General features: G+C 39.5%; 1 protein-coding gene across 2 annotated transcripts in view; it reads left to right on the top strand.

The window, feature by feature from the left end:
* ldb2a (LIM domain binding 2a) overlaps positions 1–13,857 on the top strand; it is a 136,402-nt gene that overhangs the window by 105,373 nt on the left and 17,172 nt on the right. For both annotated transcript variants that reach the window (XM_056472535.1, XM_056472534.1), the window contains exon 5: positions 776–859. In XM_056472535.1, the coding sequence (XP_056328510.1) occupies positions 776–859 (84 nt within the window). The remainder of the gene's footprint in view (positions 1–775; positions 860–13,857) is intronic.

Raw genomic sequence — 13,857 nt, 5'->3', positions numbered from 1 at the left:
CGCTTATATATATTTCAGTTAATATGAAACAAAAACTAATAACAAAGAAACTTCGAGTTTTGGCAAACACTCGTCACTACATTGTTCTTTTCCTAAATGACGCGTCGTACTATGATAGTTCAGCCGCAAGTTACATCGCTGTTTGGGAAACGCACCCCTGTACGACAAGCGCCACCTTGTCCTGGATGTGTACAAGAAGTATGTGTCTCTGAAATGTACAACAAAATGTACAGTACCTTAAGTAACATATTTAATAGTAGCAAAATGGTGGACAGCACCCTCTAGTGGATTTGTAATCTGAAACATGCAACGAAACATGTATTTCCAATGAGCCTGGGCTGTATTTTCACACACTGTACATTATTTTCCTATTTCTACAAAGACCTGACTTTAAAGTCCAAAAGTGTTCTGATTGGCTCATGTGCTGTGATTGGTCAATTAATGTAATGCCACTAATTTTAATGAACATTTTATTTATTTTAATTCTGCTATAAAGCAGCAACAGTGCAATTCACTGAAGCCTCAAATGATGATAATATTTCAAAATATGATGTAGAGATTTGCAGAAGTGATATCTGGACTTGGATTGGTGTGTTTTGGTAAATGTGGATCAATGTTCTCAGTGTTTTGGGGGAAAATATAAGCTTTGTATCTTTGCAGATGGTATATGCCAGCAGATATGAGGAAAAGCAAAACATTACAAAGCATCATATGGCCTCTTCTAGTGATGAGGGGATTTTTATTCTTTATTTGTGTATTTTTGGTGCACCTGCAGGCGCAAGATCCTGGAGTCCTGGAGCAGCTCTCCAAAAACATCACCCGTATGGGACTGACCAACTTCACCCTCAACTACCTCAGGGTAAGCAGAGCAAAAATAGCTCATTTCACTTCAAGTTCCCTTATAAAAAAGACTTTTGGCTATACCATGGTGCATTCATGTATCAGATGAAAACACTAGCTGCGTCCCAAATGGCACACTATACACTTTGCACTTATACACTATGTACTAATGCACTTACACACTCAACAGCATAGTATATGCATGTAGTGTCGTCCCAAATGGAACACCGAAATTCAAACCGTTTTTCTTTGATGAGGTTTGACGGTTGCCAAATTAGTGAAATAAATGACTAAACTACCAAATAATACCTGACATGAGTATAACCGCATTCACCATCACGAGATGCTATAATCACCCTCGTAGGGGAATTTGACTTTCACAATCCAAAATAAAAAATGTAATCGAACATGTGCGCCCGATAGCTCCACCCCTTCCGCTACATGAGCAAAGCTGCAGTCGTTGAGTGTGTGAAGTGTCCATCATTCATTTTAACGATTGAATAAGTGTATCATCCGAGTATTATTTTTAGAGTTTTCAGTGTAAACACACCTCTTACACTTTTTATACTACAAAATGGTGTAGAATAGTGCATAAGTATGCAATTTGAGACACACCTATTGTTATATTTTGGTATTCTGTTTACCAAATACAGAAGTTAAAGTTGGTTATCAACTTAGAACTGCACAGAAGGCAAGAATGACTTAAAAGCATTTCAATTTATCACATTATTATTGATAATTTTATATATTTTTATTTATTTATTTATTTTTTAACTACCCAATTTCTGCAGGTTGCAATGTCCCGAATTTTTCTTGCCAATCTTAAGCCAATTGTAATGGATTGTTTTGGTTGAATTTGGAATTTCCACAACCAGCGCAGAGCCCGGGGGACCAGAGTATTATTATTGATATTTAAAAATAAAATTCAACTTTGAGCTAAATTTAAATTTTAAAAACATTAAATATAGATGAAACTAATGTCAGATTTACCTTTTTTTCCCAGTTTTTATTTTATTTTATTTGTTTGGTTTTGAAATTGCTAAATATTTATTGTCAATATCTATTTTATTTATTTTAATAATTTTAATATATTAAATAGTCAAATTATGGCTGAAATAATGTTATATTGTTATCCCATATTACAGATATATTTCTGTAAAAATGAAACAACATATTTTTACCTGTGATATCACACTCTCCATGCCAGATAAATAAGATCTAACCGCGGACGCCAGATCCTGTCAAAAAATGTCTGTTTCTCTTAGTATCCAGACAACAAGCCAGTGGAGCCTCCCAATACCCAAACTTGTTAACCAATATTTAACTGAAATAATAATCTCCTAAAAGACTAAAAATCTAGTAATAATAAAATATAAAAACATAATAAATTGACAAATAATAACAATCAAATAATTAACTAATGATCAATAAAATGATATAATGATAATTATATGAATGACTAGTGATCATATGATTAAATGAAATAATTAAAAGAAGAATAAATGAATAAAAACAAATAAAAATAAAACACAACACAAATGAATGGTTATTTTCTTGAAAAAACACACATATGTTTGCTACAAGGATTCTCAGATCCTTAGTTTAATTCTTCATACCTGTACTTAATAAAATAGAATTTTATTATATATATAAAATAGTAACTATTATTGCAGTCTGTCAAAGCGTCCGAATGTCAAAAAATACTATTATAGCTTTGATCTAAATTTAAATGTAAAAAAAAATGAATTGGCTGTATCACTGTCTCTCCACTCCAACTAAAGCTGGTGAGTGGTGAGCACACTGGTGCCGTTGTCCTGTGGCCCTTAGAATTTTTTTTTCTTTTCTAAAAATTTCCCAAATAATGTTTAACAGAGCAAGGAAATGTTCACAGTATGTCTGATAATATTGTTTCTTCTGGAGAAAGTTTTATTTGTTTTAATATTATAAAATCCATTTTAAGGTCAAAATTATTAGCCCCTTTAAGCGATTTTTTTTTTTTTTTTTTGTTTGTTTGTTTTTTTTTTTGTTTTTTTTTTTTGTGTGTCTGCAGAACAAACCATCGTTATACAATAACTTGCCTAATTACCCTAACCTGCCTAGTTAACCTAGTTAACCTAGTTAAGCATTTAAATGTCACTTTAAGCTGTAAAGAAGTTTCTTGAAAAATATCTAGTCAAATATTATTTACTGTCATCATGGCAAAGACAAAATAATTAAGGGGGGCCTAATAATTCTGACTTCAACTGTAAATACACTTTACATTTTAAATATAATATTTAAATTATTCAAATTATGGCTGAAAAACAGTTATATTGTCATTATCCATTGCATATCAACAAACAGTGCTCTGCATAGATAAGTACACCCCTCACAAATCTAACTTTTAAGCTATACAATATTATATTTGTGCATATACATTAGATTAGTCTATACTAAAGACAGAGAAAAAAATACGAAAAATTTTATTTTGCAATATTTTGCTTGAATTTAATTGTATTATCTTTCTAAAAAATGACTAAAATATGATTGTAATAAATATATCTGTTTAATAAATCTGTTTTGTTTAATTGCACCAAAATACATTGTCTACATTCACTGAGAAATAGATACAAATATTAATTTTTAAAATGGGGTGTACTCAATTATACTGAGCACTGTACTGTATGTAAAAATAAAACAACTTGTGTGTGTGTGTGTATATATATATATATATATATATATATATATATATATATATATATATATATATATATATATATATATATATATATACATATACATATACATATACATATACATATACATATATATATATATATATATATATATATATATATATATATATATATATATATATACATATATATATACATATACATATATATATACATATACATATATATACACACAGTGGAAGTCATAATTATTAGCCCCCCTTTGCATTTTTTTTTTCTTTTTTTAAATATTTTCCAAATGATGTTTAACAGAGCAAGGACATTTTCACAGTATGTCTAATAATCTTGTTTCTTCTGGAGAAAGTCTTATTTGTTTTATTTTGGCTAGAATAAAAGCAGTTTTGTAATTTTTTAAAAGCCATTTTAGGGACTAAATTATTAGCCCCTTTAAGCTGAGTCTACAGAACAAACCATCATTATACAATAACTTGTCTAATTACCCTAACCTGCCAAATTAACCCTAATTAACCTAGTTAAGCCTTTAAATGTCACTTTAAGCTATATATAAGTGTCTTGAATATCTAGTCAAATATTATTTACTGTCATCATGGTAAAGATAAAATAAATCAGTTATTAGAGATGAGTTATTAAAACTATTATTTAGAAATGTATTGAAAAATTTTCTCTCCGTTAAACAGAAAATGGGGGGGAAAAAAGTAACAGGGGACTACTAATTCAGGGGGGCTAATAATTCTGACTATATATATATATGTGGATGGATGGATAGATAATTGTAAGTGAACAACACAATTTTATTATATTTAAAATAATTATTATAGTGGTGGTCAAAGTGTCCAAATGTAAAAAAATTAAGATTGAGATTTGTAATGAATAAGCATTTTGGGTCTGTGCTGAACGCTTTAAATAGAGTCTGTTAATGTCATCAAATGATTCTTGTTGTAAACAGTATTTCATTATTTTGACCAGTAACACATTGTTTTGTGTATTAAAGTTTAATTCTAAAAGACACTGCAATAATCTAGTGACATTAACAAAAACGTGGTAATTCCTTTTCATTTTTAGATATTACTGTTATCAGTAGTGTGTGCTTCGATATTGACAAAACACAATGTCAAATACGCATGTAAATGTGAACATTTGTATGTGACTGTGTGTGTGCATGTGTGTGCGCAGAATTTATTAGGCAGCTTTCGCGTTGGCTTTGTTTATTCTGGTGATTTGAGTATGAGTGACAGCTCGCTTTTGCAAATGAAAGAACAAGAGAGTAAGAGAAAATGAATTGGATCGAGAAAATTAGCATAACATTAATGAGCGTTCCCGGCTGAGCTGCGGCATTGTGGGTCTCTCTGAGCGTCGAGCTCCAGCTCAGCACAAACAAACTTGTTTATAGCGAACTGCTGGGAGAAGCGAGAGGGAAAAAAATAAAGAAGAGTCTTTCAAGGTGTCATGGATTGGTCAGGCTCTCACGACCCCCACTCACGAAGATCACCATCACCTGACTTCTAATGAGCACACAGCTGCATCACATTCACGAGCACCAGATAAAAGCACAGCACTCCAGTCGCTCATTGTCCGGGCTCGTCTCGACGAAAGCGGACAACTGAGCGACCACTCAGCGTAGTCATCCTCAGCTAAAACAAACGATTTACTTACCTGTTCTCTTTGTATTCCTCCTAGTCTTCCTGGTCCTCCCGAATCGTCCTGTCTTCCAGTCCTTCCAAGTCTGTGTCATCCTCTGTCAGCTGTATCTGGTGTGTGCTGTCCATCCTCGTGTATTCCTGTTACCCAGCCACGGAGGAAAAGACCCCAACATCATTCCTGATCCTCCTGGCTATCCTTCATGTGCTCCTTGTTGTCATTTAATAAACACCCTAACGTTTCCTTACCTCTGTCTCCTGTCCGCTTCATAACAGAAGCCCGGACCCATAACGACGACAACATGAGCACCCCCGATCACTTACAAGAGCTGGTGGACCAGTTGAAGCGGATTCTACAGCCACCAGCTCCACTTTCCAACGCACCACCAGCACCGAGCACTTCCGCCTCCACAGTTTCTTCTTCGGCCCTTCCTTCCAGTCCCATGGCCCGACCAGCGCCCTACTCAGGCGGAGCGGGGGAGTGCAATGGTTTTCTGTTACAATGTTCCCTCATATTCGAAATGCAACCTTCTCTATATCCCACAGATAAGTCGAAGATCGCCTACATCGTATCTCTACTCTCTGGACCTGCACTTAAATGGGCTGAGACGATCTGGAACCAAGCCGGGCCGGTCATGAATTCCATCACTACCTTCACGGAGTATTTCAAAGAGGTGTTTGGACGTTCTGATGGGGAAGTAGCCGCTGGAGAGCAGCTGTATCATCTAAAGCAAGGTACTCTATCTACACAGGAATATGCTCTCCGGTTTCGCACTCTAGCAGCTGCAAGTGGATGGAATGAGAGATCGTTGTTGACCACGTACCGGCTCGGCTTGGAACCCACTCTCCGAATCCAACTGGCCACATTAGATGATACAATGGGTCTGGAGAGATTCATCCAACATTCTCTCCGATGTTCCGATCGTCTCCGTTCCTATCAACAGGACACCATCACCCCCTCGTCTGCACTCCTCCAATCGCCTGAGTCAACAGCCTCTCCAGAACCAGAACCCATGATAATAGAGTCTGGAAGACTGACATCAGCGGAACGACAGAGGAGGCTGACCCGGGGTCTGTGTCTATACTGCGGTGTCAGTGGACACACCCGTATGGAGTGTCCCCTTCGTCCCATTCGGACTTCAGTGAGTGTATTCAGTACGAATATTGAACAATGTAAACCACTTACTACCACCGTACAAATAACTACTGCCTCTATTTCTCTCCTTGTCACAGCCCTCATCGACTCCGGGTCAGCAGGGAACTTCATCTCCCAATCCCTCTGTCGTCAACTCCACCTCCGTACTGAGGCGTCCTCGCATATATACCAGATACAACCGATAACCCAGTGCACTCGATCTTCGACCCGTATCCATCGACAATGCGAAGACATCCTTCTTCAAGTGGGGTTGTTACATCAAGAGAGGATTCAATTTCTGGTTCTGGAGGGTGCAAATATGGACATCATTCTAGGGCGCCCGTGGCTGGTGAAGCACGATCCCATCATCTCTTGGGGCACAGGAGAGATAAAGAAATGGGGATCTGGATGTACACCTGCCTGTTTTCCAAATCTCCCTCTTCAAGGTCGGAACCCCATTTCTTTGTTTGCAACATCGGTCGAGAGCCCTCCTGAGAAGCAGTCTATCCACATTCCTAAGGAGTACAGCTCCTTTCAAGATGTCTTCTGCCCCAAGAGAGCTTCCCAGCTACCGCCGCATCGGCCATGGGACTGCGCGATCGACCTAGTTCCAGATGCCCAGTTGCCAAGAGGTAGGATCTACCCGCTCTCGCTTCCAGAGAATCAGGCAATGGAAGATTACATAAGGGAGGCTCTGAGTCAGGGGTACATACGTCACTCAAAATCACCAGCCGCCTCAAGCTTCTTCTTTGTGGCCAAGAAGGACGGAGGGCTGCGTCCATGCATCGACTACAGGGTCCTAAATAACGGTACAGTAAAATACCGATATCCCCTTCCTCTGGTACCAGCCGCTTTGGAACAGCTCCGAGAAGCTAAAGTCTTCACTAAATTGGACCTCCGCAGCGCGTATAATCTGATAAGAATACGTGAGGGGGACCAATGGAAGACAGCATTCGTGACCCCTACTGGCCACTATGAATATGAGGTCATGCCTTACGGTCTGGTCAATGCCCCCTCCGTATTCCAAAACTTCATTCATGAAGTCCTCCGGGAGTTTCTTCACCACTGTGTAATAGTGTACATAGATGACATCCTCATTTACTCCCGGAGTGAGGCCGAACATCGCCAACACGTTGCGGAGGTCCTACACACATTGAGAGAACATCACCTCTACCTCAAAGCGGAGAAATGCTCATTCCACCAGAAGTCGATTCATTTCTTGGGATACATCATTGACCAAACCGGTATACGTATGGATGGGAAGAAAATTGAGGCTGTTCTATCCTGGTCAGAACCCACTTCCATTAAGGAGCTCCAGAGGTTTCTTGGGTTTGCTAACTTTTATAGACGGTTTATCAAGGACTACAGCAGGATTACATCACCTCTCACTAATCTCCTCAAGGGTAAACCCAAAGGACTGGAGTGGACCAAAGAAGCAGCCGCAGCCTTCCGCCTTCTTAAGAAGGAGTTCACAAGGGCCCCACTCCTGACTCATCCTGACCCAAATCTTCCTTTCGTGGTGGAAGTGGACGCATCCACCACCGGCGTCGGGGCAGTATTATCTCAACATCATGATACACCGCCCCGACTGCATCCCTGTGCCTATTTCTCTCGGAAGTTGAGCCCGGCGGAGCAGAATTACAGCATAGGAGACAGGGAGCTTCTAGCAATCAAGCTAGCCTTGGAGGAGTGGCGTCACTGGTTGGAGGGAGCCAAACATCCGTTCCAGGTGATCACAGATCACAAAAACCTCCAATACATCAAAGAGGCCAAGAGACTATGTCCACGTCAAGCCAGATGGTCACTTTTCTTCTCACGTTTTGATTTCTCCATTTCCTATCGTCCAGGACCCAAGAATCTAAGAGCAGACGCTCTCTCTCGTTTACACGAGCATCACGATCATGAAGAACTCCCAACGAAGATTCTTCCCGAACACATCTCCATTTGTCCGATCACCTGGAACGCTCCTCCAGTCGTTGCCACTCCGGAAGCCCCTGCTCCGCCGGGATGCCCTCCTCATCGGCAGGTTCATACCACCTGAACACCGGGTAGATCTGATCCACTCCTTACATACCTCGCTAGGCACTGGACATCCAGGGATCAACAATACTCTCTCGCTAGTCTCCCAACGATTCTGGTGGCCAAACATGGCAAGGGATGTGAGGCAATATGTTCAGGGCTGTAAGGACTGTGCCCAATCCAAGAGCCCACGTCATCTACCCGCTGGAAAGCTCCATCCCTTGCCGATTCCGAACCGTCCCTGGTCACACCTAGGAGTGGACTTTATCACTGACCTCCCTTCGTCAGAAGGTAATACCTGTATTCTAGTCATAGTAGATAGATTCTCAAAGTTTGTCAAACTAATCCCTCTGAAAGGTCTTCCCACAGCCTTTGAAACTGCCGACAATATCTTTAATCAAGTCTTCAGGTCATTTGGTATTCCAGAAGATATTGTGTCGGACAGAGGTCCACAGTTCATCTCACGTCTATGGAAAGCCTTCTTCAAGCTCCTAGGTGTGGCCGTCAGCCTCTCTTCTGGATATCATCCCCAAACCAACGGGCAGACAGAGAGGAAGATTCAGGAGGTGGGACGGTTCCTGAGGACCTTCTGCAGTGGTCACCAGAACTCCTGGAGCCAGTATTTGGGCTGGGCAGAATATGCCCAAAATTCACTGCGGCAACCCTCCACCGGACTCACGCCATTCCAGTGCGTCCTGGGCTTCCAACCACCGCTCTTTCCCTGGGATGGCGAACCATCTGATGTCCCCGCAGTGGATCACTGGTTCCGGGAGAGCGAGAGAGTCTGGGACGAGGCTCATCAACATCTGCAGAGGGCAGTCCGTCGAAGCAAGGTAACCGCCGATAGGAGAAGGTCTGAAGAACCCAGATACACACCCGGACAAAAGGTGTGGCTATCCACCCGGGACATACGCATGCGACTGCCCTCTCGCAAGTTAAGTCCCCGATTTGTTGGTCCCTTCACCATCGTGGAACAGGTTAACCCCGTCACCTACAAACTACAATTACCCTCTCACTACCGTATTCACCCTACATTCCACGTATCACTCCTGAAACCCTATCACGATCCTGTTCTTCCCTCCACAGAGCCTGACCACGAAGAGGAACCCCCTCCTCCACTGCTCCTAGAAGAAGGAGCCGTCTACGCAGTGAAGGAGATCTTGCGTTCCCGACGTCGTGGTGGCCAGTTGGAGTACCTGGTGGACTGGGAAGGGTACGGCCCCGAAGAAAGGACATGGGTTCCCAGAGCTGATATTCTCGATCCTAGTCTCATGGTGGAGTTTCATGAGAGCCACCCTGAGTTCCCAGCGCCTAGAGGCAGAGGGAGACCACCACGGCGTCGGAGGTGTCGGCCCTCAGGAGCGGGCCCTGGGGAGGGGGGTACTGTCATGGATTGGTCAGGCTCTCACGACCCCCACTCACGAAGATCACCATCACCTGACTTCTAATGAGCACACAGCTGCATCACATTCACGAGCACCAGATAAAAGCACAGCACTCCAGTCGCTCATTGTCCGGGCTCGTCTCGACGAAAGCGGACAACTGAGCGACCACTCAGCGTAGTCATCCTCAGCTAAAACAAACGATTTACTTACCTGTTCTCTTTGTATTCCTCCTAGTCTTCCTGGTCCTCCCGAATCGTCCTGTCTTCCAGTCCTTCCAAGTCTGTGTCATCCTCTGTCAGCTGTATCTGGTGTGTGCTGTCCATCCTCGTGTATTCCTGTTACCCAGCCACGGAGGAAAAGACCCCAACATCATTCCTGATCCTCCTGGCTATCCTTCATGTGCTCCTTGTTGTCATTTAATAAACACCCTAACGTTTCCTTACCTCTGTCTCCTGTCCGCTTCATAACACAAGGTTTCTGAAACAGACGTTTTATTTCTTACATTGAGTGTGTCTTTCTCTATTGTTGTTTCACGCTTTAAATGCACACGCTTACTTATAAACGCTGAGTTAAAATGCAGCGGCGCAGCTTAAGCCGAATTGAGAATTAAATTGGGATTAGATGCAGGTCTTTAACAGCATGTCTGTGGGCCTTCAGGCACATCTACACCTGTGTTTTACACTGTTGGACGGGACAGAGGGGTTTTGCACTGTATGTACTTCACTGCACATGATCAGCTATGGCTCATACAGTTGTATATGCTGCATACATTCAAAAAAATAACTCATTGGATGAACTCAATTTAATTGAGGGCAGGGTTTCCATCCTATAAATTTGCTTAGCACCAACTAAAAACTATTTACATAATTAAATGCCATTTTATTTTTATTTAACTTAAACTTAAGGTCTGATAATATCATTCATTCATTCATTTCTTTTCAGCTTAGTCCCTTTATTAATCAGGGGTCGCCACAGCGGAATGAACCGCCAACTTATCCAGCATATGTTTTACCCAGCGAATGCCCTTCCAGCTGCAACCCATCACTGGGAAACATCCATACATACTCATTCAGACACACACACACACACACACGCACACACACACACACACACACACACACACACACACACACACACACACACACACTATGGACAATTTAGCCTACCCAATTCACCTATACCACATGTCTTTGGACTGTGGGGTAAACCAGAGCGCCCGGAGGAAACCTACGCGATCACAGGGAGAACATGCAAACTCCACACAGAAATGCCATCTGACTCAGCCGAGGCTCGAACCAGCGACCTTTTTGCTGTGAGACGATCATGCTACCCACTGCGCCACCGTGACGCCCTTATTTTAAGTATACTTAATAAAGAAAAAGGATTAATTTACTAAATTAACTATGAAAAAATATTACTGAATGTTTTTTTTCAGTGAATTTATGATTTGTTGAGAAATGAAATATATTATTAGTATTACATTATTAGTAATATGATTATTAATAACAAATTAAACATTCATTCATTCATGAATTCATTTATTCATTTTCTTTTCGGCTTAGTCCCTTTATTAATTCGGAGTCACCACAGCGGAATGAACCGCCAACTTATCCAGCATATGTTTTACGCAGCGGATGCCCTTCCAGCTGCAACATATCTCTGGGAAACATCCATCCACACTCATTCACACACATAGACTTCGGACAATTTAGTCTACCCAATTCACCTATAGCACATGTGTTTGGACTGTAGGGGAAACCGGAGCACCCAGAGGAAACCAACGCGAACTCGGGGAGAACATGCAAACTCCACACAGAAATGCCAACTGACCTAGCTGAGGCTTGAACCAGCGACCTTTTTGCTGTGAGGCGATTGTTCTATCAATTATACAAATGTATTAAAAAAACTTTTAAATCATTTAAAAAAAAACTTGAATCAATATTTTTTACAGTAAAAATAAACAAGGTACTATTTATTGAGATTAATCTATTTTTGTTCTATTAAAAGATTCGATACATCAAACTTATAAGAATAACCGAAAGAGTCAGAGTTCTTAACATCAAAACGCAATTGAAGTCAAAATTATTCGCCCACGTGTTTTTTCTTTTTTAAATATTTAGTAAAATGACAGGTATACAAAATAATCCATGTTTAAAAAAAGAAATCATGGTTACACTTTTACTTTGGTACAGTTGAAGTCAGAATTATTAACCCCCTTTTGAATTTAGTTTTCTTTTTTAAATATTTCCCAAATGATGTTGAACAGAGCAAGGAAATTTTCACAGTATGTCTGATAATATTGTTTTTTCTGGAGAAAATTTTATTTGTTTAATTTCAGCTCGAATAAAAGCAGTTTTAAAAATTTTTAAAAGCATTTTAAGGTCAGTATTATTAGCCGCCTTAAGGTTTTTTTTTGTTTTTTTTTTTCAATTGTCTACAGAACAAACCATCATTATACAATGATTTGCCTAATAACCCAAACTCTCCTAATTAACCTAGTTAAGACTTTAACCCCCTGTTTCACAAACAAGGTTTAAGGCTGGTCACGATTAAATTGCATGTTTGAGCTGTCTCAGCTCAAAATTACTTGCGGTGAGATGTCTTAAAATATGTCAGTGTCATTTTTTTCGTCTCCAGGTGCACGCCAGTAACATAAGGCCATTTTTATAAATGTGGCCTAGCCCTGGCTTAATCTAACCCCTGTTTGTGAAACTGGACATAAATGTCACTTGAAAAATATCTAGTACAATATTCTTTACTGTCAGGGGTGATTTTAGGATTTTCATTTTAGGGGGGCTCAGCTCCTGAGGTAAAAAAAATTATTTATATATATATATATATATATATATATATATATATATATATATATATATATATATATATATATATGCTAATACTACATTTATAAGTAGTAATTTAATGAGAAGAAATTAATAAAAGTAAAAATGGTTAATATGGAAGGGTTGTATGCTAAACTAGCAGTAATCCACTGTACTGCAAAAACTAAGATAGCCATTTGAGTTCTGAATGAGCCAAATAGGCTCAACACACCTGTTTACCGTAGTAAAAAACACTTTCTATATTTAAGTACATTTTTGTTTCCATGTATTAAATAAATAAAACTTCCACTTTTCTAATTAAAGTGCAAATTTAAATATATATATTTTTAAACTTACAGGCTAATTCACATATTTCATGATCTGAATCAAAATAATAAATACCATTTTTTAATACTAGTCAGCACACAATGTTTCTATCTCTGTCAGTGACTCTGACAGTTAAAATGAGCTCATTCTCTATAAGTTCTGTCACTGTATTGGTAGTTAATTTTAAAATTAAAATAGCGTCATGTTCGATAAGAGCTACTTTTTCGAGGAAACAGCTGTGTTTATGAGGTGAGCACCGATAAAACAGTAGATGGGAAACCCGATTGCTCCTCCATGACATTGGGGTACAAGTTATACAAGTGTATCTATAGCAAAGAACTGCAAATAAGCAGATATTATAACAATCTATCGATAAACACAGACCTTGTTCTCTCACTCTGCACGGCTGTGGTTTGCTGATCAAATGAAAACCGAAAGACGAGGAGGAGCTGAATTCTTCCGCTGTTTTCATATCAAATTTGAAGGGGACTGAGAAGATAATTTAGTGTACAGTTTATGAGCTAATCGCAAACGTTTTAGGGGGGCTGAGTTGAAGTATAGGGGAGCTACAGCCCCCCTAAAATAGGCCTAGCAACGTCTATGTTTACCTTCATCATGGCAAAGATAAGAGAAATCAGTTAGTTATTAAAACTATTATGTTGAGAAATGTGTTGAAAAAAAATCCTTCTGTTAAACAGAAATTGGGAAAAAAATAAACAAGGTGGCTACTAATTCATGAAGGCTAATAATTCAACTGTATTTACACATCTAAAATCAGATATATCAAATATGCATCTTTAATTTGTCACGTTTTCATATTTAAAACCCAAACCTGATCATTGCCCTCTGACAGAAAGAGATTATTCATAATATTTGGACTGAGTTAATTGCGAGGTCAAGCTCAGTGATTTCTGTATTCCTGTAAACAAGATCATTTTTCCTCCCACCGGGGTCATTTCTCACGATCTTTACTTCAGCGCGCTGTAAAAATACAGTGTA

This window comes from Danio aesculapii, chromosome 14 (genome assembly GCF_903798145.1).
Source record: "Danio aesculapii chromosome 14, fDanAes4.1, whole genome shotgun sequence".
NCBI classification, from domain to species: Eukaryota; Metazoa; Chordata; class Actinopteri; order Cypriniformes; family Danionidae; genus Danio; species Danio aesculapii.
Note: the sequence above shows the minus strand (reverse complement) of the source record. Positions and strands in the feature narration are given on the sequence as shown.